We start from the raw sequence: 26971 nt of genomic DNA, 5'->3' as shown, positions 1-26971 counted from the left end.
TTTGAAACCGGAAGTGGCCAGTTTCAGAAGGTCCCGCCCCCATGTTCGTGGTGTCACGGCAAGACGTCTTGCCTTGCTCGAGAATCAAAACAATTTGCTTCAGATTCGGAGAATATGCTTTCTTGTTACTCATCCAGTTCTGAATATGATTCAAATAGTTCTGAAGAAGAAAGCATACATGTTTGCAATCCATCAAAGAATTTATTCCGTGTCATTTTGAGGCATCAGGGGTGGGAAATGTCGCACCCAAAAAAGGCAGAACATGGCGACAAAGCCGTGTAAGGAATTAATCAGCCCGGTTCCAGAGGCTCATTAATTCCTTACATGGAGCTTTGTCGCCCTCTTCTGCCTCTTTTTCGTCCTACACGAGGTTTTCAGACCAAAGTACAGCAAAATGCATTGACGTGATGGAACGACTGCTAAATGTGTCTTTTTTTTTCGGTCAGGGGCGTTCCTTCAGTGACGTCACGTACGGACCCGTCACCAACTCAAAAACAAGACTTCCGGAATATTCAGCGCGAGTCTTAAAACGCAAAATCTAGCTATATGCGGTGGAATCTTTGTAAAATACACTCAGTAGAAGTCATTTGAAGACATTTTACAAATTATGGACACAACTTGTCCGCAGACGTCGGTTGTCCTTTAAAGGGCCGTTTACCTGTTTCGACTGACGGCCAGTATAATCCAATCAAAATTGCGCTTTCCGCCAACCTAGGTCAGTGTCATCCAATCAAAATTGCGCTTTCCGCCAACTGCAGCCCCAACAGAAAATGAACAGGAAAAAAAATGAGAATATGTATTTAGATTTATCGGTGAGCCATATGCAATCATCAAAGGAGCCATATATGGCTCACAAGCCACAGGTTCCCGACCCCTGTATCCACCAGAATCTGCTGGATGCATTCTAGTTTGCATCTCATCCAGTGCGTCCACAAAAAATAAAAAAATAAAATAGGCCATTCATTGAAGGCGTGACTCATTCACCAGTGTGCCTTTTAGTGTGGAAAAAACACTTTTAAATGTTAAATAAATTCAATGTGGGCATGTTTCAGGAGTGGCAACCCAAGTGCCAACAGTCATTTGGCACCACTGTGAGTCCATTATATGTATGTCCACGAATTCATGCAACTGATATTTTTTTGGGGGGGGGGACCAACCCAACCAGACTGTGCATTTTTCTCGTCGTCGTTAGTTCAGGTGAGCGATGGTCAATCACTTTTGGACCGTGGAAGTACCGTGGCAGCTGTTGTTGATTTTGAAAAGGTCTTTAATGACATCATGTAGTAGTACGAGAAGACGCAATACCCTTTCACAATAAAATCAAAAACATTGAAGTATACTCGCAGAACAAACATACAGTATTGAATGTATAAAATTCTAAATGTGTCAATAGCAATCGCTTCCGCTCATGCGTGACTTCCCAGAATCTCATCCAGGTTGATGTCTTTCATCCAGTCGTCATTCCCCGAGCCCGACTTGAGCAGGGAGTCGATGAAGTCCGAGTCCGTGTTAATACCCGGGACCGTGTTGTCTCCCTCGGGCAGGAAGTCAAAGGTGACACGGTTGGTGCGCACGCTTTGGTAGACACCCGAAGCGGTTTCAGCAAAGTTGCCCACAGCCGGAACCCGCTGATCCGGAGAGGACTTGTTTATAATGGCCTGGGTGGGTCTGGACCCGGCGTCTCTGATCAGCATCTGGAGGTCTGGCGCTACCTGGTTGGAAGGTCCGCCGGGTCTTTGCTGGTACTGATGGTTCAGCGGCAGATCCAGGGTATCGTTTCGCCGAGCGACTCCTGCGGGCTTGGCGGCCGAACACCAGCTCACGTTGGTCATCACGCCGCCCGGTACCTGTCCTGCCAGTCGGGAGCAATGCGGGTCGGCCGCGGGCCTCGGGTGTGGCCCGCCGCTTCCGTCACTCAACCCAAAGGAGTTCCCTTGCGCGGGAGGGCCAAGGAATCGCACCTTGTTAGGATTTGTCGCTATTCGGTTTGGAGTGGGGTATTGTCTGATGTAGGACGGGGGGTGACAGTCGAAGCGGTGCTCCGACGAGCTCAACTCTGAAGCGGGCCCAACGGGAAGGTGGCACGACATTGAATGAAGGTCCTTCTCGGGGACGGCGCTGGAAGACTGGGACGGATTGGCACCTGAGCGGATGACGGAGACCACATGTGACTCACGCTTTTTTTTAAACACATTTGTTATTCGCGACAGACAATGAATAGCAAGAATCCTCAAATAATTGATGCTCGTTCTAACAGATTTGAATGAAAAAACAAAGTCAACCCCCCCCAAAATTGCAAATATCCGCCAAACAGTGTCAAAAAAAACATGATTTGGTTCGAGAATAAAATCACATAAATTATGGGAGGATTAAAAACAAAACAATTATAATAATAAACACAAACATGCAGGGGTCCAAATGTTTTTTTTGTCAAATGAAGCTCCTTAATGCACTTTAAAGTTCTTTTGGGAGCAGGATTCCATGTCAGAAAAGAATACAAACTATATTGATTTATATCACGCTTTACCAACAGTTGAAGCTTTAACACGATGCCAAAATAATACTATAGCTGTGACCCAAGTACAAAAACAGCAAATAGTTGAGTTTTTTTAAGCCGAGAACAGTGCAAATTCCCCTCAAAAAGTTTCAATTATATGATATTTTTAGAGATGAATCAAGATGAGGATTCAAGCGAACGTGTGGTTGTGTGTGTGTGTGTGTGTGTGTGTGTGTGTGTGTGTGTGTGTGTGTGTGTGTGTGTGTGTGTGTGTGTGTGTGTGTGTGTGTGAGGGGGGTTGCAGTCAGTCGTCATTTGAATTTCATTATTGCAGTGATTTAAGAAGCGGTGCTGACCTGGGAAGAGGTTCCCGCCCACCACACTTCTTTTGTAATCCGGCGGTGGCCTCGTGAGATGACGGCTGAATTGATCCGGTGAGGTGTCTTTCTCCTACAGAGACATTAAAATAAAAAATATATATACAGCTGTAGTTTTTTTTTGGGTGGAATTCTCACAAAATGAAAGAGACCATTCAGGAATTCAAAGAATACTTCTCAATGGGAAATATGGGGAAACACCTGAGTTGATTGTCTGCCATGAAGGATGAAGAAGTTATCAGACTAAAACAAGATTCAGGTGCTTACGGCTCTGTGCAGTTGGGAGAGTTGCGTGTGCATGGCGGCAGATTTCGCAGGAGCCCGCAGTGGGTGTGGGGGCAGCGGAGGGCGGGGTTGGCTCACACCCCCATTTGTGGTCAGCCTCGGTCCTGGGGGCACACCCTGACATCGACACATACATTAACATGGTTAAAAAAAGAGACAGACCAATTAAGAAAACAGGCTAAAATATGCTTGGAAATCACTTAAAAGACAACCGACACCATTTTTTTTGTTTCCTAACTGACACCAGAAAAACGTTTTATAGCATCTAAAATACCCAAAACACACAGGCTGATATTTTTAGGTAAATGCAAAACACCAATAAAAATGAGTTAAAGTGTCCCAAACTTCTTCAAAATGACCTCGGAAATGATGAGTTTCAGAAGGTCCCACCCCCTTGTTCGTGACATCACACCAGGACGTCTTGCCTTGCTCGAGAATCAAAACAATGGCTTCAGATTCGGAGAAGATGATTTCTTGTTACTCATCCATTATGAATATGATTCAAATAGTTCTGAAGAGTAAATCATAAATGTTTTGCAATCGATTAAAGAAGTCCTTCCATCGCATTTTGAGCCGTCTGGATTCCAATGTAGCTCCCAGAAAATGCACAAGATGGCGCCCAAGCTGCGTTGGAAATGGGCTGAGAAAAAAGAAGGCTAATGACCCCGTCCAGTGGCCCCCGCAATGAGCACAGTCCTTTCAACGAGTCAAGGAAGCTCTCGTGGGTGCAACTCTTCTGGTCCATCCGATCTCAACCGCACAGTTGGCCTTGACTACCGATGCGTCTGATGTTGCCGTAGGGGCTGTGGTCGAGCAGCTTGTGGAGAACAAATGGCAGCACCTTGCATTTTTTTAGTCGGAAGCTGCAAGATAACGAACGCAAGTAGAGTGTTTTCGACAGAGAGTTGTTAGCACTCAATCTTGCGACGCACCATTTTGGTTTCCTCCTCGAGGGGCGCCGGTTCACATTGACCATGTCAAAGGTGACTGAACCGTGGTCGACCCGACAGCAACGGCATTTAGCGGCCGTTAGCGTACAACAGACATTCGGCGAGTGTAACCCTGTGGCCGATTGCTTGTCACGCGCGATCGTGTGTCCAGTCCAGCTCTGGGTGGATTTTTCAGAGATGGCCACCGCCCAATCTGAGGATCCGGACATCCACGAACTCAAAGCAGCAGGCACGGCCCTGAAACTTGAGGAGGGGGCACTGTGTGAAGGGGGTCCCGCTTTCCTGTGCGATGTGTCTACAGGTCGCACTTGTCCTGTGGTTCCGCAAGAGTGGCGTTGGCGAATTTTTAATTCTATTCATTCCCTTTCACACCGTGGCGTCCGGGCATCAGTCAAACTACTTGGGGCCAAGTTTGTCTGGCCTTGGTTACGAAAGGACGTCAGGAAGTGGGCAGCTGCATGCGTGGCATGTCAGCGCGCCAAAGTCCACAGGCACACCCGGGCAAACCTGGAAGCTTTTCCAATTCCGGCCAGGAGATTTGACCACATCTATGTGGATCTGGTCGGGCCCCTCCCTCCTTCGCAGGGGTGCACGCATCGCCTCACTATGGTCGATTGGATCACTAGGTGGCCAGAAGCAGTCCCCCTGTCCTCCACGACCTCGGCAGATAGAGCACCCGCATTTCTGTCGTTTCGGCACGCCATCCGACACCACTTCGGACAGGGGCCCCCAGTTTGTGTCCGAGCTCTGGTCGGCCATGGCGCAGTCCTTGGGTGTGCAGGTACACCGCACTGTGGCCTACCACCCGCAGGCTAACGGGATGTGCGAACGTTTCCACCGGTCACTTAAAGCCGCGCTACGGGCCGCGCTATCGGACGGTAACTGGGTCGACCGACTTCCGTGGGTCCTGCTCGGGTTACGTTCGGCCCCGAAAGAAGACCTCAACGCCGCGAGTTCGTGCTCGGCCAGCCGCTCCATGTCCGTGGTGAATTTCTGCCTGAAGCTTCAGGCGCACCTTCTTTCCCCTTTTTGCCAGGAGAGCCCCTGACTCCAGCACCATTTCACCACTGTGTCCCCAAAGTATTTGTTCCGTCTGCTACTAGCTCAGCGCGGTTTGTCTTCGTGCGTCACGATGCCCACCGCTCTCCCCTCCAGCCGCCGTACGATGGCCCGTTTAGAGTGCTCGAACACGGTGAAAAGAATTTTGTGCTCGATATGGGTGGGCGAAGGGAGGGCATTTCAGTAGACAGGCTCAAACCGGCTCATTTAGTTGCGGGCGAGCACATTTCGCCGGCCTAGGTTCCACGTCGCGGACGCCCTCCGAAACCTCCAGCCTCACCGTGGCATGCCAGGGTTGAGTCTCGTTCCCCCACTCAGGTCTCACCCGGGTCACCTGCCCGAATAACGTCACCTGCACCACTGAACAAAGGACTGCTTAGTCGTTGTGGCAGGCTGGTGAAGCCCCCAGCAAAGTTTTCACCTTGACTTTCCTTCTGGGTGTTCTGGGGGGGCTGTATGGAGGGCACTAGGACCAGGCATCTCACCCAGCAGGTGCACGGGAGGGGGCGGGTTCATGTTACATATATTTCACTGCATTTTCTGTTTGAGTTCGATCCACTTGTTAGCCGTTGGACTAAACACGTCTCCACATTCAGTCGTGTGTGCTCTTTCCTCAACGGCTACACTATAAATGTTTTTTCTGATGTCAGTCAGGAAGCAAAAAAATTGTGTCGGTTGTCCTTTAAACTCAGTAGGAGAAAAACAATTTTGTAGGTTTTTTCCCCTCATTTGTGAAAGTGGGGCAATAAACGAGATTTACCACGAGAGGGAGACATTGTAAAACAAATGTCATGCTCAGCCTCCATACACGTTTCTGGTTTGAATTTGAGACAACTCTCCCGTGCAGATAAAACATGAAATAAAGTGAGAGGCAAACTGCTCTTTTGTTCGTTGCCTGCAAATTTGAAACCCTAATCCAGTTTTTAAAACTGGAATATGAATTGCCTATCACAACCAGATCCTCAGGAAATGACACGTAGCCCACTATAGTTTTCTTAACTGATTGAAATCGTCATCCTCAAAATACTTTTGCTTGTTCCACCTTTGCTGATCTCATTTTTGTGCACGGCTGGGTAACCCCGATACACTACGACCCCCCCCCCCCCCTTGCGGCTCTGTCTTACTCTCATCAGTCACAAATGCAAACCACATGTGGCATGAGCAGGCGGCCGACAGCGATTAGGCCCCCGGGCCGGACGGCCTTGCCCGCTCTCACACTGCACTTCCTCAGACGCCTTCCCTGGGGAACGTCACACTTGGCCGCAGTTCTCTTTCCCAGGAAACTAGCACTGCCTTCTCGCACATAATCCCCCACCACCGTCCCCCACACCCAGTTCTCCCAAGTGCGTCACAATGACACAAAATTTGCTAACGGGGGTCAGTATAATCCAATTACAGTAATCCCTCGCTACTTCGTGGTTTATTTATCGCGATTTCAGTGCATCGAAAAAAAAATTCAGGGAAAAAAACGTTCAGAATAGAAAAAAAATGCAGAATGACTCAGGTGTTTTGTACATGGCTGTATCTTAATTGGTTCCCAGCGCTGACGTCATCCAATGACAGCATAATATCTCCTGGTTTACAGCTATGTGGATTGGGCGTGCATCTTCTCAGCCCCACCCAGCACTTTATCACGTGGGTTAATACAGTGATACCTTGGCTTACGAACTTAATTGGTTCCCAGACAGAGTGTGGAAGGCGAAGTGTGAATCCCAAAAATTAATTTCCCATAGGAAACCATTAAAATGAGAATAATCCGTTCCCAGGTCCCCATAAAACATAATTTTCTACTTTCGAATATTCTAAGCCTTAAAACTACACAAAATAGACCTTATTTTATGCCTAATGGTATTAAAGAAATAACTGGACTATATAATAAAGTGGTTTTATTTACCTTTGTGATGGTTGTTGATGGCTTGATGGAATGGAGCGGCCAGTTTCATCAGCACGAGGGATGATTGAAAGCCACCTTCTTCTTCTCGGTATTTTCATTGCAAATGAAAAGGCTGCCTTTCGCCCCCCCCCCCAAATATTTTCCGTCCCCAACGTTTGAGTCCAAACATCACTTGCTTCAAGGGTTCTAAAACCACCACATTGATAAAGAATCTTAGAATTTATATATATATATATATATATATATATATATATATATATATATACTATTTCTATATATATATATATATATATATATATATATATATATGAAGCTCCTATACAATACTATATACAGTAAAGTCTCGTTATATCGATATCGGATATATCGATAGTCCCGGTCGGATATATATATATATATATATATATTATATATATATATATATATATATATATATATATATATATATATATAGTATTGTATAGGATAGGAGCTTCAGTTTGGAGGGTGGGTACACCCTGGACTCAAATTGTGGATGATTCAACGTAAGCAAAGTGTAGTTATTTTTTTGTTTTCCTTTTTCAGCCCAATGTTCACGGTACGCTAACAAACGCAGGAACAGATACAGCGCAAACCCGAACTCCCCCATTCCGTGGAGGGTGGTGGTTTGCGTTTCCCACACATCATCATAAATCAGCGATTCAACCTCGGGCACCAGGCTAAGCAGATTACTGTCATTTTCCACCACTTGTCGCTTGCAGCCAACAACCTCCAATTAGCAAATCCTGCTGCGCATATCAGCGGCCTGACAGCCGGCGCCCACAAATGAGAAGTCTTGCATGTTAATGTACCGTGCGCTGGCAAAGCGCGTCAGCGTCAAAAGCACTGAGGGGGGAACAGATATTCCGGGGGAGGGATGGGGTGCGAGCCAAAAAAAGAAAACAAAAAACAAAACAAGGAGGAGTCAAAAACATGGCGGGTCTGAGAAGAAAACCGCATTGAATTTTTGTCTTCAATAAACGAGGTCCATTTTCAGGCGTCAGATAAGAAAGAGAACATTATACATTGCAGTAATATATTCAATTCAAAGGTCAAACCAATTTCTATATATATCTCTTACAAATTTGATATACAGTGATACCTCAGCCTACGAACTTAATTGGTTCCCAGAAAGTGTGTGTAAGAAGAAAAGTGTGTCTTCCAAACATTAATTTCCCATTGGAAACCATTAAAAATAAGAATAATCCGTTTCCAGGTCCCCATAAAACATAATTTTCTGCTAAATAAGCCTTAAAACTACATGAAATATACCTTAGTTTATGTATAATAAATGTGCTACTGTATTGTAATTAATGAAATAAACTGTACTATATAATAAAGTTGTTTTATGTACCTTTGTGATGGTCGTTGATGTAGTTGCCTCTTGATGATATCCGAGTGAAGTTGCCGTGCTTTCTCTGCGATTTCCCTTAAAGGGAAAAGCCAAAAAGAAAAGAAGACACAGTCCCCTGCTAGCTGCTTTTCGTTAATCCAAATCAACCGAAGTTTTTCAACCTGTTCACACGGAAACACCCTACGCCACACGTAGCAATGGTCGATTTAACATACTGGCACTGGGACAGTAAGTCACACAAACGCAATCCTCGTTTTTCTCAATTTTCTCGATGATCTCCTTCTTCTGCTCAACCATAATTTTGTTTTGTGTCCTCTTCGGCAGAACACTAGCCTGTGGTGTAGCCTTCATCGGTCCCAAAAAAGCAAAAGTATCCACTCGATAGCAAACCACATATGCACTCAGATAAAGAGTGTGTGGAAAAGTAGTCCGGTGGCCACGGTGGCGGTGGCGGTGTTTGGCCGTGTGGTTTGGTGTTCTACCGAAAACCAGTCCGCCAGCCATTGTGGCTAGTTCGTATGCCAAGAATATACTCTAGCGAAAGCGTAAAGTTCGTTAGCTAAAGCGTCGTAAACCGAGGTATCACTGTACTATTTCAATGTTTTTTTGGGGTGGGGGGGCGGTCACGATAACTAGCTTGATGAGCAGCGCTCTCACCTGGTGATGTTGGCTCAGTTTGAAGGGCAGAGTCCCTTCCTGCAGGAGAGGGATCGATGATGGCATCTGTTGATTCTGGAACTGAAGCGGCACGGGCAGAGGATTGGTCTGGTTCTGTGCATCCGGAGGTGAAAGCTTGTTACCCGCCATCATGGGCATCATGTGACCCGAAGAGGACGGTGGCGGTTGGACCGCCTTGGGGGTAAAGTGCAACGCGGGCTTGGTGGCGGGTGGCTTCATCTCCACGTGGTGGACGCCGTTGGATTTGAAAAGGCAGTTGTTGATGCCCTTGCTGTGCTGGGGGAGCCTGGGCTGCGCCCCCTTATCCTGGAAGGCGGAGCCCATCGCCGGACCCCAACCGGCCAGACCGGCGGGCGGCGCCTGACGATGCTGATGGTGGAGAAGCGGGCCGGGTTGATGCTGGTTGGCCGCCATCTGCTTTAGCTGCTCCGCGTGGGAGATCTCCGGCCAGCAGGGCATGGACCTAGGCGGTCCGGCCTGCTGGGTGCCGGACTTTTGCCCCGCCGTGGGGGCAGACGACGATCCCGCCGAAGTCGGCCGCAGCTGCGGCGACCCGACGTGGACCTGAGCGTAATCGGGCGAGCGCTCCATCTTAATCGGCCTCTCCGCAGCAGAACCGAGACCCAAACCGAAGGCGTCGTCCTGCTTCAGCATCTTCTCCAAGTCCAAATCGTTGAGGGGCGGCACCGACTTGGTCAGTTCGTCGAAAAGATCCTGCAGCTCCGGGTCAATCGGACCGCCGCCTTCGTCCTTGAAGTCAAAGACGGCATCGGCACGGGAGCGACTGCACGACGACTGCGCCTCGGCGGGTTCCTTCTTCATCTCCTTCAGGGTGGCGTCGAACACATCCGGCATCACGTAGTTCTTCCCGCCAGCCGAAGAGTGGGCGTGGCTTAAGCCGTGGTTGCCCGGGCCTCGCCCCAGACTGCCACCGGCCTCCAGGCGGACTCTCTTGAAGTCGGACCCGGAGAAACCGCACGGGACTGAGTTGTGCTTGGGGGCGTGTCCCTCCAGTTTGCGCCGTAAAGACCCTTGCAGCTGGGAAACACAATAGGAAACTCTTAGACTGGATCTCTTTTTTCATATCATTTTTAAAAATGGATTTACTCACTTTAAACAATTAAGTGTACAGCTCGAGATAGATAGATAGCTAGATAGAGAGATAGAGAGCTGTATATATAGACCAGTGACGTGCAATAAGGGGAGGCAGGTGAGGGCGTGCCTCACCTGTCATCATGGAAATATCAAATTGAAAAATAAATTAAGCAGTTATATCTATTTAGTGATTTGTACTTAAAAGTTTTTTTTCCATTTAACGTCACCATTTTTGGATTTTTTTTGCAAAATTGCTGAATTTTCACATTTACCGTTCAAATACTAAGTAGAGACGAGCGGTGAGGCAGGAGCCGGCTGAGCCTCACCATGGATTGCGCAATGACGGTGCTAACTGTGCTTGCTCTGCAGTGAGACCGCATTGCTGTCCCTCTGCATATCGCTATTAAAGTGTTCAAACACTTTTAGTATATGAACTAAATTTCTCCAGTTTATCGGGAGTATATAATGTACAGTCACTTTACACTATAAACACTGTACTACAGTGTTTATTTTATTTTTTATCAAAACTGTGTGCATAGGTGAGGCACGCAGTTCTCCTGCCTCATGACAGGGGGCGCTGGTGGTTGCAGATTCTTCTAGCGACTCCTCGGCTGCAGAATAATAGAATTAGTGACAGCAAGCTCCAGTAAACAGTTAGCAAGTTAAGTGCAACCATCCAGTAATTTTTTCGTGTTGCTTGGCCTTATTTTCAGAATGGAGGATTACATATCTAAATTGAAAGAAATAGAGAGACTTTTAAAACTGAAGAAAGATAAGGAAGGCTTCTACAAAGAAGGTATCGATGCCTTTCTTCAGAAAGAGCGGGGCATGGACTTAAAGGTAACATGATAATAACTTTTTTAAAACTTCTTTTTCTATGCTACAGTTTATATACAGTGCTGACATTACATTTTAAATAAAACAGGCTAACTGTTGCCAATCAAATGGTGAATATGTCATGATCTGGTTGGCGACTGCACCTGCACAGGTGCTGGTCGTCCCGATCAGATTGGCGACCTATGGGTAGCGACGTCAGCCCTGCCTGCAGCCTCGCAGGTGCTGGTCGTTTTAATCACTGACACTTAAAAGGACACCCGGCACGACCATCCGGTGTCGGTTCCTTGTTTGCTGCATGTTTGCTTTGTCTGCAATGTGTATGCTGTGCATGTGTTTGTTTAACCTTGGCGGACTTTTACTTTTGGTCTTCTTTTGATACTTTGTTTTTTTTCTGTTCAGATGATTTTGATGTTTTACATTTTGTTCCTGCTGACCTTTATTTTAATACAATTTGTCAAACAACCTGCTGCTCCCTCCTGCCTGCTTTTTGGGATCCGCACCCGCCATCACCACCTCGCAAAACGTGACAGAATAAGCTACTCTGTAGAGTTCATATGTTTGTAAATCTGACTGTGACGACGTCAGTGCCTCACCAGCCATGAACCTCACCACACGTCACTGATATAGATATAGATATTTTATATGTATGTACATACTGTATTTTCCGGAGTATAAGGTGCACCCACAATAAAAGATGTACATTTCAAATGTTTCCCATATATATTATAAGGCGCATTGGACGATTAGGCACACCTTCAATGAACCAAAAAAGTTAGTCAAATATAATATATCCATAAATAAAGGTTATCCAAATATAAGACACACCACATTATAAGGTGCTGCAGTAGAGGCTGGGGTTACGTTTTATATATTCCAACATGGACTGGGAACTGCTTCTTCTACTGGGGGAAATGGAGTTGTTGCGGGATGGGACGGGAGAGACGGAGGGACGGAGGGATGGAGGGAGGGAGGGACAGAGGGAGGGAGGGACCGATGGACAGACAGACAAACAGACAGACAGACAGACACAGACAGACAGACAGATGGAAAGATGGACAGATACAGATAAAGTTGCTGGAGTCCGCAAGGAAGGTACATCTATCATTACTTAACGAAAAAAAACATCTTGAGTCAATCATGCATGAAATCAGTCGGCCATTTTGATTCGGAACAGCCACTTTGCGTGAAGTCCGACCCAGGATTTCACCCAAATGAGTTTGAAACGACATCCTAAACAGATGGATGATACTAAATGTCCTCGTTTTGTTTCCTCTCGTGTCGGCGTAGCTTGCCACCAAACTTTGACGAGCACTTTGATGCTCGGCCGCTGATCGCTTTTGATTTTAGAGGATGGCTGCGCTGATTATGTCGGTCGGCCCCTTTTCATTTGCATGCAAGTGGACTGCCCCGGAAGTGCAGCGGGGCGACGGCAACAGAACCGTTAATGTGACTCGGTGGCGGGGCGATGCCAGCAGCATCGGCAGAGGCGGCTTGGTGTGTCACAGCGACATTTTCACCTTAATTAAATTGTGCGGATGTGGCTCCAAACAACTATCAAGAGCGCAAACAAGAGCCCGGGCTCCAAGGGCCCTCGGGCCGTGAGTCATCTCCGTGTAACGTGTGCCAGCTGGCGGGAATGACTCAAAACTGGTTCCCACAGTTGGGGGTAGAGGGATAACAGCAGCGTGAGGAGGGCCTTTTTCTTCCATTTGCGCAAACTTGATCAGATAACATTTATCCACATGATATCGCCACTGTGTAAATACTGTTTTTGCTGCAATTTGATCCGATGACTCCCAGGAGCGGGGCTGTTTTTGCGTTGCTATGGCAACAAACACCACATATAGCGGAAAATATGAAGCATCCACTTTTGAGCGCGATTAGCACCACGGCCGTAAATGAGTCGGCGCGTTCAGCTGAGGAAGAAGGATGTAACGACGCACAGCGGAGGAAGCTTTTAATGCATGCAAATGAGCGAGGCAGACAAAAGCCCCCGTTGTCCCCTTCTACCCCGACCCAAAGCCTCCCCTGTTGCGCCGACGCTATCGTCTTCTTCCCCATCATCATCATCAAAAATAACCATGCTGAAATTGGGGTTGAAAGGGGAGCTCCGTGGCTCGTTTGAAAAAACGTCCTCATTGGGCAAACACAGCAAATGTTTTCTTTTTTCTTGTCGGAAGGAAGCTTTCATTCAGCTTTAGTCAAACGAGTCTCTTTTTTTCCATCATAAAGGTATACAAATTGCGGAATTATGTTTTAAAATTTGATTAACATCATTGAAAACTAACAATTAATTGATTATTTAGTAGCTATAGCTCTAAAACTGGAAATGTAATGAAAGCCAAGTGGTTGGTATTTCGGATTGGATTGGCCTTTACGAGTCTCACAGTGGAGACATTTCACAGCAGCAAAGTGATGAAAGTAACAGGAAAAGGAAAGGAAGAAATATAAAAACAAATTACAGGAGCTACTGTAAAGACAGCCACTCTTGTTGTGTCATCTTGAAGTCAAAACAAACTAACTAAATAACAAATAATGGGAGAACACAAAAAAACACAGTCAGTCATTTAATCGTAAGCACTTTCTGCACCATCTTTGTTGTCTGAAGCAGTTCTAGATAAAAGAGGAGAGGATCAAAGTGTCATTTTCATGAAATGTGCACGCCAGCTACCAGCTAAATGTTAAATAAAAGCGAACATGAAGCTGTAGCATCCATTGATGAAAAGAGACTGTCTCATATCAATTCCAAGCCGCGACAGTTCCCCATATGCATCGGTATCGGATTTCACAACCCCAAGATTGGTATCCCCAGTAGAATCCACAGTGCTGAAGTGATGGTGAGTCAGGGTGGATGAAGCTAAATAAAGCAATGAAACCATTTTTCATTATTTGTTTGACTATTTTCCATCACACCGGAATTTTTTTGCCCCGCCGATTAACAAAGTGTCAAAAAATGTTACTTTGCCCAGCCATCAGACCATCACGAGACCTACAGGGGCATACAGAGGGCATGTTTCTCCAAGCTCATCTCAAAGGCGCCTTTCACGGCCTGCATATGACAGGCTAAACCCATCTTTCTTCTTCCAGTGAACTTTTTTTGTCTTTGATTTTTCCTGGAGAGAGCACGTGAGGCATGAATAATGCAACTGGATAGTGGATGTGTTGCCAAAAAGCCACCGAAACACAAGGCCCGCCTCACAAACTCCAAAATAGAGCTCTGCTGTTCCACAATTAAGGCTTTGTGCCATCGAGATTTGGATGCCAACTATAAACATGTTCAGTGAAGAAACGCCATCCAGATTGCTTTGTGTGTTTGTGTGTGTGTATGTGTAACGGAGTTGTGCACTTAGATTATTAAATTATGAAGGAAGTGACGCAACGGCGCACAGTGTGGCACCATGTCCCGCCCAAAGTTTCCAGAAGAATCTGGACGAGATACATAGTGAGTCGCAATTTTCTGATGGTCTCGATTAACGCGCATTTTCATGACAATATCCTATTTTGTTTCCCCTTTTGTACTGTCTAGTGTTATCTAATTAGTTCCCTTATTCATTTCGAGTCCAGATTACTTTTTGTGTCATTATTTACTTCACGTTTTGTCGAGTGGAACTTTGAAGCACATGTGCTTCGTAGTGCTTTTCTGTTGCGCAGTTAATCACAAGACGAAACCCATGCAACTTCACCCATCCCCTCTGCCATACTGTGTTGCAGGTAATAATTGTTTCATTTCGTTTTTATTGAACAATATTTAGTTTCATTTGCCGGTGAGTGTTCGTGGCGGGTTGAACTGTGCGCCATTACAAGCGCACCGCTGTCCTGCCGAGTCTCCGCCTATGATGCGTTCAGGGACATCATGTAAATAACAGCGAACTTGTGTTGTATTCTCTTTTTCTGTAAATAACCACTATACGATCACACGTTGTTCATTATGTTTTGTTACCTACAATGTTTTGCATATTGAGAACAATCTGGAGGAGATTAATGTTAATCACCAGACGAAACCCATGAGATGGGAGTGGGGGTAATAGGCTAGTCGTTAGTCAGGAATGTAGGAACAATCAGTGGGGCCACAGGGAGGGGTCCTCTGCCCCCCCAACCTGAGAGTAGGGACCTATCATAGCTGTGTCTGGCGCCACCAGGTCTGGACATTAGGGATATATAAATAGGGCCGATACGACCAGTCAGACTTTAGTTCGCTGACGAAGCCTCTTGGATAGGAGGCGAAACGTCCGAAACCTTCACTTCTGTACAGATGACGGCTGAAGAAACCTTCTCATCGATGGACCACTCCTGTACGACTGAGAGCTTACACAGACGTTTCTCAACACATGTATTCCACTGGTCTTAATCTTTCCTTTTCTACTCGAGCGCCCCTGGCGGCCATAAAAAAAAATTACATAAATTGGCCACATCACTGAATAAAATGTTAAAAGTAGTGGCTTATAGTCCGGAATTTTCTGTACTGCCATTTTTGCCTGTACTGTTTACCTACAAAAGTTTGACTGTTCTGTTTTGTATCAGAAAAATAAATGCAAATAAAAGGGGATAAAAAACACCAAAAAGCAAGACCTTGAACCAATCGTCATCCAACATCAGATAATTCAGCTCACGAGCACCGACCGCCTCACTGGCCTCAAATCCTCATGATGGATCAGAAAAGTCATCTCAAAATAGATTTTTTTGATTAACATTTAATGAGCTCGAGATACTCCGAAACACTCCAGCTGCCACCGTGCTCTCCCTCTCAACCTCAAAGTCCAAATCTTATGAAAAAACAGCAAATTGTTTGCTTCGGATAACAATGACAACACGCATGGACGCAATGTCACGGGAAACGCCAAAGCCTCAATGGTCCGAGCGGCTTCCGAGCCGCTTCGATTCCCGCCGGGCCGAATATGACGTGTCAGGTTGAGCAGTCTGGACTGATGCTGAGCGCATGGGAAGGAGAATGCGGCGCCGGGGTGACACCATCAGAGCCCCCAGGTGGCGTCTGTCCAGCCGTTTCATTCAAGAGCGGTGGAAGGACGGGCTGGCCAAATCGGAAGCAGCGAATATATCTCTATATATGCAAATTTACACAAACCTCTAGCTGGCCCAGTCTCTATCCCTCTAATGAATAGCGTATGTCCGACTATTTCATAGTACCGATGGTAAATTGACTGACTTTACATCCCTGTTGTTAGACGTCGTGCGTTAGCATCAAGCGAGTTTGCTTTAACAAGACCACATCATTCCTTATTTTGCGCTTTGTTTTAAACACCTATCAGTTGGAAGTGGCAATAAAAAAAAAACAACTTTGACATTTCAGAGGGATTCCAAAAAATAAATAATAATAATTAGCCTAGCTATGGCTAATAAAAATCTGAAAACTGGAATGTTCAAGTCCAGGCACGACAGCAATTAAAATGTCTTAAAACTAAAATATCTTTAAAATACATGATCTAAATTTACATTCAACCCAACCCCTCATCACAAAAGAATTAATACATACAATCATTTTTAAAATTTTGTGTTTTGTCCATGACATGTTACTTCCATGACAGCGTGTTATGTGCGTGTCCTGGAGATGGATGAAAGCCCATTGATAATGTGAGAGAGACGTTTGATTTGTTGAAAGGAAAGTAATAGGAGCCTTTCCCGGCCGCATTTGCTCAGATCATGTCGGGGACACTGAGGATGCATCCTCACGCTATCTTTTGTCCTTCCTTTCACCTTTGTTCGCCAAACACTCCATGTGTATTTTGTGTCTGCACGAAGTGGCAGTCATAGCCCAAGAGGGAAAGACAGTCCTTTTTACGTAATAGGTTTCAAACTGTGAGCTGAACATTGGAGGCCACAAAACAATTTGCAATAAAAATTAACACAATATCACATATTTCTTTGGTTTCACGGCCAATTTGGTCATTTTTGGAGTCAAAGACATTAATATACATTGAGTCCCTTCCAATGAAACAGATCTTATATATTTTGGTTAAAATGTTCAAAAATGAAGTAAATCCTCGTAATGGTTCACAGACCACCCTCCCACTCTCCCAAATAACAAAAACCTACAAAACAGACGTGGGGAGAGGGTTCACGCACGTTCACGCTGAGCTTTTGTGCTAATCAGGGCAATGCAGCGGTGGGCTACTTCTGGCTTCATCAGCACTTTGCCTCCCCACGCACTTCCTGACACACTTGTCTCACATGGAGGCGGCCCTCGGGAGAGAAGGACGAGCAGCAGAAGACAAGAAGCGGAGCGTGGTGGTGGGGTTTTATATATACGTATGTAGGAGAAATAAAATAAAGAATGGGATAAAGTCAAGCCTGGGGAAATGAGAAGAGACGATAAGGGCGGCTTTGAAGAGAAATTGTGCATTATATTTATCTGAGGCAGATTTAATTTTTTCTGCATTAAATATTCAGCGAGACACTTTCAAATATTTGTTCGCCATTAAACTTACGCGCAAGATTAGAAGGCGACATTCCAATTAGTCCAAGTCTCTTTGTATCAGAGATGACTTGAAGTCATGTTGAGTAATAATAACGTAAGCAATAATGACCCTGTAGAAATGGGTTCCAAAGAGGGAAATTTCCTCGCTAGCATGTCACCGATGCCATCTTGGGCTCTGGGGAAAAATCAGGGTGTGTTCATGCGCTGATACATGCTAAGATACAGTTGTTTATTCTGCTCGCAAAACACCAACTTGGAAACATGTTACGGCTAACTCATCAACCAGCTAACGTTGACCCTTTTGATCTCAGTTAACATAGCCAACTTGTGATGAATCTCATTCCAAATCAATGATTTTTTTTGTTTTTGAAGCCAGTAAGGACGAGCCGGCGGCGACAAGATGTCACACAGCATCAACTAAGGTTTGCTGAGCAGTCCTGACGCTGCTGTCGCCTCTCATTGGAGCAACTCGCTAAAGCTCACCGCAACATTTTCGGAAAGACAGCGCTGCACCAGCAGCGAGAACTCAGTAGGACAACGGAAAGAAAGCATAAAAGGGACAAGGAGGGTAACTAGTAAGTCACTGTGTTCGACGAACATACTTTTTTGTTCACGATCAACTTGTGCCCTAAACTGAGTTTTGAAACTCTAACCCTAATTTGAAACAGTAATCCTAGTTGGAAAACCTATTTCAAAATTCTGACTGTAGTTTGAATCCTTATTTTGAATCCCCTCAGACACGTTTGAACCTCAATTTTATAACCACCGTAGTTTGAAACCCTCAGCCTGTAGAGTGGCGACCCCGCTCTTCACCCTTGAATAATAATAATAATAATAATAATAATAATAATAATACATTTAATTTCAAGCGTCTTTCAAAACACCCAAGGACACTTTACAATAAAAACAAAGCACACAACAATAAAACCATAGTAAAATGATAAATAATAAAATAGCAGAGAGAACTAGACATTGAAAGCAATTTTTAAACAGATGGGATTGAGGTAGAATTTGAAAATAGGGAGGGAGTCAATATTACGGATGTTAGGTGGAAGTGAATTCCAGAGTCCGGGAGCAGAGCGGCTGAAAGCTCTGCATCCCATCGTGCTGAGACGGGCAGAGGGCACATAGAGGTGAAGGGAGGATGACGATCTGAGGGACCGAGAGGGAACGAAGATTTGAAGCAGGTCAGAGAGATAGGGAGGGGCAAGGTTATGGATGGCTTTGAATGTAAACAGAAGTATTTTGAATTCAATACGATGTTTAACAGGTAGCCAGTGGAGTTGCTGGAGGACAGGGGTGATGTGGTGAAAGGAGGGGGTTTTAGTGATGATCCAGGCTGAAGAATTTTGGACGAGTTGGAGTTTATGGAGAAATTTCTGATTGACACCGAGGAGAAGTGCGTTACAATAATCGATGCGGGAGGTGACGAGGACTGTGGATAAGGATAGCAGCGAAGTGAGGTGTGAGAGAGGAACGGAGACGATTGATATTACGGAGGTGGAAATATGCAGACCGAGTTATGTTATTTATATGGGAGTGAAAAGATAGTGAGCTATCGAGGATGACACCCAGGCTCTTGACCTGAAGGGTGGGGGACACTGTAGAACTGTCAATGGTGTGAGAGAAACTGCTTTGTGTAGGGTGGATTTGGTACCGACAAGGAGTATTTCAGTTTTTTTTCGCTGTTAAGCATGAGAAAGTTATGGGAAAGCCTGGATTTAATTTCTGAGAGGCAAAGTGAAAGGGATGAAGGTGGAAGAGAGGCGTCGGGTTTGCTGGAGAGGTAGAGGTTGGTGTCATCCGCGAAGCAGTGAAAGTGAATGCCAAAATTGCGGAAAATATTGCCAAAAGGAAGAAGGTAGGTGATAAAGAGAAGGGGCCCCAGGACAGACCCTTGGGGCACACCAGAGGACACAGGAGAGGACTGTGAGGTGAAGGAGTTGATTTGGATAAACTGTGAGCGATCAGAGAGATAGGAGTGAAACCAGCGAAGTGGCGATTAAATGTAAATAATTGGTACCCATTTTAAACCAAACCAATAAATTAAAAAAAAAAAAACAATAATGTTTCCACCCCAAGTCCTTTTACAGGAAAAAGCGGGGGGAAAAAATCCCCTTCCTGTTTTCAAAGACGGCTCTTAAGGCACGAAGAGGCCATTTCCTGGTTGCCGGGCTGTCATCTCCACACGTTTGGCTCGTCACGCCACGTCCTGGTTGCGCAATGTTCACGCTCATGCACCAAAGGCTTCCACCGGCACGGATTGTGGTAATTTTTGTCTGCGCTCGACTAGCCTCACAGCGCGCGTTGTTGTACGGACGTGACCTTTCACGGCAGCCGAGGAAGGACGTTCCAGTGCAGGATATGGATAGTTGGTGTGAATGCATCGGAGAGCTCTTTAAATCCATTTGATGTCCCGCGGGAAAGCAGAGCTGAGTGCTTAATGTTTTGCGCATGCTAATTCACTGGCTTTAGACCAGAGAATGACACCTAATGACTTTTTGAGTATTCCACAGGGTCGAGGAGGAGTACATGTCATGTCAACTTTTTCAGGACAGTCATTTCCATATTGACATGAATTAGCTTACTAATAAATATAACTTAAAAACCACCGCGGTTTGCTATTGACGATGTCATTAGCCAAGTCATTAACAAAAGCTAACTCATTTCATGGCAATGGTGTATAACACACTAAATACAGTGATACCTCGGCTTACAAACCTTTCGCCTCACACACATTAAATTCGCGAGCATATAGTTTTGGGTAACAAACTAGTTTTTGGCGGACGAACCAAAACACACAGCGTGTGGTTTGGCAGCAAACCAGCAAACCACACGGTCAAACAGCGCCACGGTGGTTGGCGGACTAGTTTTCCACACCCCCGCAACACGTCTGCACTTTATTTTCGAGTGGAGTATTTTTGCTATTATGGGACCGAAAAAGACCCTACCACAGGCTAGTGTTAAGCCTAAGAGGACACAAAAGAAAATGATGGTCGAGCAGAAGAAGGAGATCTTCGAAAAACACGAACAAGGTGTGTGTTTGTGTTACTTCGTGTCCCAGTACGCCAAGTCGACCATTGTGACGTGTGGCTAAGGGTGTTTCTTTGTTGTCTAAGCAATGGTCTCAGGCATTAGAAGAGATTGAAGAACTTCTCTTGATTTGGATTAATGAAAAGCAGCAAGCAGGGAACAGTGTGTGAGGAGTGTGTGTGTGTCGGCAACTTCACGGCAACTTCACTCGGATATCATCAAGAGGCAAATACATCAACGACCATCACAAAGGTAAACAAAACGACTATTAGACAGTACAGTTTATTTCTTTAATTACAATCCAATAGTACATTTATTATACATAAAATAAGGTATATTTTGTGTAGTTTTAAGGCTTATTTAGTAGAAAAAGATGTTTTATGGGGACCTGAGAACTGATTATTCTAAGCTATTCTAGCTTTGACTTGTATCAGTGACAGAAATACATTTTGGATCAACCAAGTAGCCCTCCATCAATCAGCGGATGATCCCCAAAGAGACTAACCAACTGCCATTTTTAAAAATGAAGCTTACCAAGCGACTGAGTTTTGCAACAATTGTTTCCGCAACCAACTGACGGATCAGTACTTTGTGTACATGCTTTAACTCACAAACTGAGCGACGGATGAGTTGTCTCACGTCAATATGAGTGACATTTCTAAAATGCGGCAACATGTGCATTTCTGCCACCCCACCGCCCTCCTCTGCCATTGAATGCGTCATCATGTTATACATGATGAGAGCATCATGTGATGTTGTCTGTTGGCCTCTGGGAAACGTCAAGCACATGACAAATGTCTAGAGGTCACATATTTCCCGCATCCCCCGCCCCTCCACACATTTGTTGCCCCTCCTTCACGCCGTGACCACACACACACACACACACACACACACACACACACACACACACACACACACACACACACACACACACACACACACACACACACAAACAGACGAAAAAATAACCCTGAATGAACACTTTCCCTCGCTCACTCCACAGCGTGTCCTTAGACTTTCCCCGCCGGCTCAGTTCCAACCTTATTTGGAGTGTGGTACCACAGACAAAAAGTTTTTGCTTTGTAGCTGCTTTTCAATAGATGACTACAAATCATCTGTGCTGTATGTCATGAATTTTAGCATATTTGACAATAAAGCTGACTTTTACTTTGAAATGTAGTCTACCACTTCCACTATCACGGAGATCAGCTAGATAGTTAGCTAGTCGGTTAGCTAGTCATTTAGTTAGTCAGTTATCAAGTTACATCATTAATCTAATTAATCCATAATGTCTTATGCAAAATGTTAGTAGTTTGTTTCAGTTATTCGAACACGAGCTATCAATGTGGCTGGCTGCATCAACAATACAAAAGGTTAGATTCCTTATCAATTCTTTATCTCATTGATTTAATAGCTGGTAAAGATAGCCCATCACTGCTGGGGTTGTGCGCTTTCTCGCACGATCACCGAGGTTTTCCAGCATGGCCTGAGGGCTTCGTGCTCACAAGCTAACAAGTCTCTGCATGTGGGTGGCTGCTAAAACTGCACTCTAAGCTTTAAGTGTGGGGATAAACCAGCTTTTGCTTCACGTCAAAGTAAACGCCGAGAGCTCGGATGGCGCCGTCGCTCTCTTCGTGAAACAAACAGTGGAATGAATGAAAACCATTACCAATATTTGTATCTTGGACTTATTGATAAACTCACCACTGGATAATTGAACATAACTATTTTATTCTGCCAAATAAGTGACAGTCTGAGTAAATAAGCAACTTAGCATCGATGACGTTCTGAGTGGCGCTACAAATTAACTTTTACATCATCGATGGATCTAAGCCCTAACCTTAACTCAACCCTAAACCTACCCCAAATTTACTGAACTAGCTACATTAACAACTACACGGCAAAATACGTTTTGTAGCCATCAAATATGAAGAGCAGATTGGGTAACAAGCATCAATGATTTAAGTGACTGACATTTCCTAATTAGTCTTGGTCTTAGCCGCTAATTAGCCAGATAGTTTTCGCACCAGTTACTGTATTCCCTTTAACGCAGCACCATCTAGTGCAAGGGTGTCAAAGTCATTTTGTAGTTATGGTTTCCTCTCAAGGGCCGTTAGGAATTTGCTGAAACCATTAGAATGTTTCATCTCTTCCACATATTACATACAGAATGCACAACAAATTAATGAATAACTAGTTGTCAAATCTGAAGTCAAGAATAATGACTGTTATTGTGCTTTATGTATGACAATTGGAAATGTTGGTTCAGATTTCAGCAAACATTATGGCACTTGACATGCTTGATTTGCTTTCACGGGCCGTATAAAAAGATGTGGCAGGCCAGATTTGGCCTTGGGCCTTGACTTTGACACCTGTAATCTAGTGGATGCACAGCATAACTGCAGCAAACATTGCACTCAAGTTATTTTTTGCTTTTCGATTTTTTTTTTCCATTTTCTCCACTCCAAATTTTGTGGCTGCAGATTGAAACTTTCTCTATTGTAAGACGAATGTTTTTCTCAGAATCAGAATCAGAATCATCTTTATTGTCAAGTATGTAGGACACACAAGGAATTTGTTTCCGGTAGAACACGCTGCACTAGTATCGTTGTCAAAAAAACTGCTAAGTGGCACTATACAGTTCCATTTTGGCTACTGTTGGAAGAGTTCAAAGAGTTAATGGCTTGGGGGAAGAAGCTGTTTAAATGTCTAAATGTTCTAAATCCTATATCCTATATAATCCTACATCTGAAAACATACAGTACACTGAAGGTGCACCATGTACTCCAAGGCTCCTTATAGTGCGGAAAATGTTTTCAAAAGAAAGCTAGTGCTAACGAAACCAAAGAACCGACCTCTGTGTCGATGACGCAACCGACTGACTGATTAACTTTTCGCATCGCTGACGTGATTAACTCATGCTCAAAAGCGGCTCGCCGGTGTAGAAAGAACAACTTCACTTCACCGTCAGTCAAAGCAAACACCACAAGCCTGTCCAATTAAGACGCGGCGCTCTCACCACGAACGCGTTCTCTGCTAAGCAACAGCTAATAAACACCGCTTCGCCTGCCCAGTCAACGGCACTCGTCACATGGAAGTAGACTTTGCACGATATTCGATTGGAATCGGTTCGAAAAATGTTCAAGCGGATATATTGTGAGCGGATGAACGCGCGAGGGGGCTGGAATGGAAAAGCAGCAGCTGGATTTGCTGTTCCTAAAAGGACGTGTGCTTCCCGTCCGAGCTGAAGGGGATTAATTTGCTTGCTTGTGCGGATTTCACAGCTCAGCTGGCAAGCGTGTTTTTTCGTCGACTCCAGCTGTTTGCGCCTCTCAGCGCATACTCGCTGTGACTACTTTAGGCAAAACACATGAGCCCACAACGGCGACGGTGAAACTTCCCCAATAACAAAAGAATGCATTCACCACAAATGGTAATTGTCCGGCAACTGTTCAAAAAGTGCTCGCGATGCACGTCGGATATAGGGGCTGCCCTCTCGCAAAAATGACACCAGCACTCCACATGATTTTACATACCGTATTTTGCATTGTATAAGGTGTACTGGAGTATAAGGCGCACCCCCAATGAATGGTGTATTTTCAAACTTTTTCCATATGTAAGGAACACCAGACTATTAGGCGCACCTTCAATGAATGAAAAGAGTATTCCAAATATAAGAGCTAACTAGATAAAAGTTTTCCAAATATAAGGCCACATTATAAGGTGCTTTTGCAGGGGGAAATGGAGTCGGTGGCTGCTGATAGTAGTCACCAGACCTGTTGTGGCTCAACATTACTACAAATATAAGGCACACCTGCGTATAAGGCGCATGGTCATTTTTTCTTCAGAAAATCATGGTTTTTGGGTGCGCGTTAAACACCGGAAAATACGGTAATTTGTTAAACAATATCGTCATGAACAATTGCATTATTTTACATGGTTTTGAATGACTAATAAGGTTTTCATATGTTTTTTTTTTTTTTTGTGCGAGAAACAAGGTTAATTTTGGAGTTGTCGCAAATAAATGAAATTGTTATTTTGCAAAGTTAGACAATTTACACAAAAGGATTTGAAATTATGATAAAAAAAACAGTAAGTGTGAATTTTTCTTCATTCACTTTTTTCATTTACTTCATTCCCCGAGCTGAGAAAAAGTGAACCTCGGACTGGGTCAAAGTTCACATTTTATCTTAATAATCAACCTGAAATTAAATTTTCAGATTTTGACCTCCAAAAATTATTTTACAAATTTTAATTACCGTAATTTCCGGTGTATAAGGCACACCCAAAAGCCATTTTTTTCAAAAGATGACCCTGCACCTTATACGCAGGCGCGCCTTGTATGTGAAGTAATATTGAGCCACCACTGATCTCACAACTCCTGTCTCCATTGCCCCATGTAGAAGTCGTTCGTAACCCCAGACTCTACTGTAACGCCTTATGTGTGGTGTGCGCCGTATAGTCTGGTGCGCCTTATACACAGAAAAAAGTTTGAAAATACATCATTCATTGGAGGTGTGCCTTATACTCCAGTGCATCTTATACACCGGAAAATACGGTATTTCATTTCTAAAACTCTGTTGTAAATATTTAATGATGTTTCACTAATACGTGTTTGTTAATTTTTGGGCCATTCTTTTCCCAATATGATCATTATTCTTTTAATACTCTTGGGTGAAATTCAAACGCGGTCCCTATCAAATGGTGAGCAGTTGGATCAGCCAAAAAAAGAGCATTTGAACAACACAAGTTCAACAATTCCAACATATTTCAAGCCTTTTGTTTAGTTGTCAGGTGAGGAAGCAGTGAGTTCACCTCAGAACACAGTCGCTGCGGGCCCGTGGCATGAAGAAGGGCTGCCTTTGTTGCCGGATATGGGGAAAAAAAAAATCCAATGGACTCTATAAAAAGCCCCGGAAGGAAATTGTGGGTGGGGTGGGGTGGGGTGCATGGCAGCGAGCCTCACTGCGAGTGGAGAGTGGGAGTGAGAAAGGAATGTTCGCCCTCACTCCCAATCTCACATAATAGTCCGGCTTGCGCTATTTCCACTGTTTGAAAACAAATGCAGTGCCACATTTTACTTCCCCCCCCAATTTGAGCAACTCTTCAGAATCATCTTTATTGGCCAAGTTTGTTGAACACGCAAGGTATTTGTCTCCGGTAAAACACGCTGCACTAGTATCATCATAAAAAAGACATGACAAATAAGTATAGAGGACACTAATAAAGGCAAATCTAATTCCTTCGTGTAAGTGGCACCTCTCAGGAATAACTGTGAGACAACGTGCAAAATATCAAGTAGACAGTGGTTCAAGTGAGTACAGAGCTGCAGCGACAATGATTATAACGAGATGCTTTTCCAGAGGTTTGTGCAAAATTGTAAAGGGGCACTATACACTTATACAGTGATACCTCAGTTTACGAAATTAATTGGTTCCCAGAAAGTCTGTGTAAGGCGAAAAGTGTGTCTTCCAAACATTAATGTCCAATAAGAAACCATTAAAAATGAGAATAATTTGTTTCCAGGTCCCCATAAAACATAATTTTCTACTAAATATGCCTTAAAACTACACAAAATATACCTTGTTTTATGTATAATAAATGTGCTATTGTATTGTAATTAAAGAAATAAACTGTACTATATAATAAACGTGTTTTATTTACCTTTGTGATGGTCGTTGATGTAGTTGCTTCTTGATCATATCTGAGTGAAGTTGCCCTGCTTTCTCGGCGATGATACCCTCACACACTGTCCCCTGCTCCCTGCTTTTCATTAATTCAAATCAACAGAAGTTTTTTCAACCTATTCTTTTGCCTGACACAGTTGCTTAGACAACACAGAAACACCCTTAGCCACACGTAGCAACGGTCGACTTAGCATACTGGTACTGGGAGGCTAAGTTACACAAACGCACACCTCGTTCGTATTTCTCGATGATCTTCTGCTCGGCCGTAATTTTGTTTTGTGTCCTCTTCGGCTAAACACTAGCCTGTGGTGGGGTCTTTTTTGGTTCCAAAAAACTATCCACTCGATAAGAAACCACGTATGCCACGTATGCACTCAGAGAAAGGGTGTGAGGAAAAGTAGTCCGGCAGGCACGGTGGCACTGTTCGGCCGTGTGGTTTGGTGTTCTTCCGCCGAAAACTAGTCCGCCAGCCATTATGGTGCTCTGTGTGTTTCCCAAAAAATAGTTTGTTTGCCAAGATTATATTCTCGCGAATTTAATGTTTGGAAGGCGAATGTTTCGTTAGCTAAAGCATTCGTAAGCAGATGTATCACTGTATTTGGGTTACTGTTTAGAGAGTTAATGGCTAAGGGGAAGAAGCTGTTTAAATGTCTGCTGGATTTGGTGCGCATGGATCGGTAGCGCCTGCCTGAGGCGTGTAGCTGGAAAAGATGGTGGGCAGGGTGCAGAGGGTTCAGTCAGATTTTCCGCGCCCCTGTCTTGATTCTTGCAGTG

General features: G+C 44.6%; 1 protein-coding gene across 1 annotated transcript in view; it reads right to left on the bottom strand.

Moving 5' to 3' along the window:
* Positions 1–887: 887 nt before the first annotated feature.
* The window catches only part of maml2 (mastermind like transcriptional coactivator 2), a 39846-nt gene continuing 13762 nt past the window's right edge, over positions 888–26971 (bottom strand). Inside the window, exons 2-5 of the mRNA XM_089014108.1 lie at positions 9092–10150; positions 3142–3276; positions 2854–2947; positions 888–2143 (exon numbers count right to left, since the gene is read on the bottom strand). Of these exons, the coding sequence (XP_088870234.1) occupies positions 1407–2143; positions 2854–2947; positions 3142–3276; positions 9092–10150 (2025 nt within the window). The 3' untranslated portion in view covers positions 888–1406. The remainder of the gene's footprint in view (positions 2144–2853; positions 2948–3141; positions 3277–9091; positions 10151–26971) is intronic.

Source organism: Hippocampus bargibanti, linkage group LG14, assembly GCF_051943395.1.
Source record: "Hippocampus bargibanti isolate YZ-2025 linkage group LG14, ASM5194339v1, whole genome shotgun sequence".
NCBI classification, from domain to species: domain Eukaryota; kingdom Metazoa; phylum Chordata; class Actinopteri; order Syngnathiformes; family Syngnathidae; genus Hippocampus; species Hippocampus bargibanti.
The sequence above is the reverse complement of the archived record's forward strand: the minus strand, read 5'-3'. Positions and strand labels throughout refer to the sequence as shown.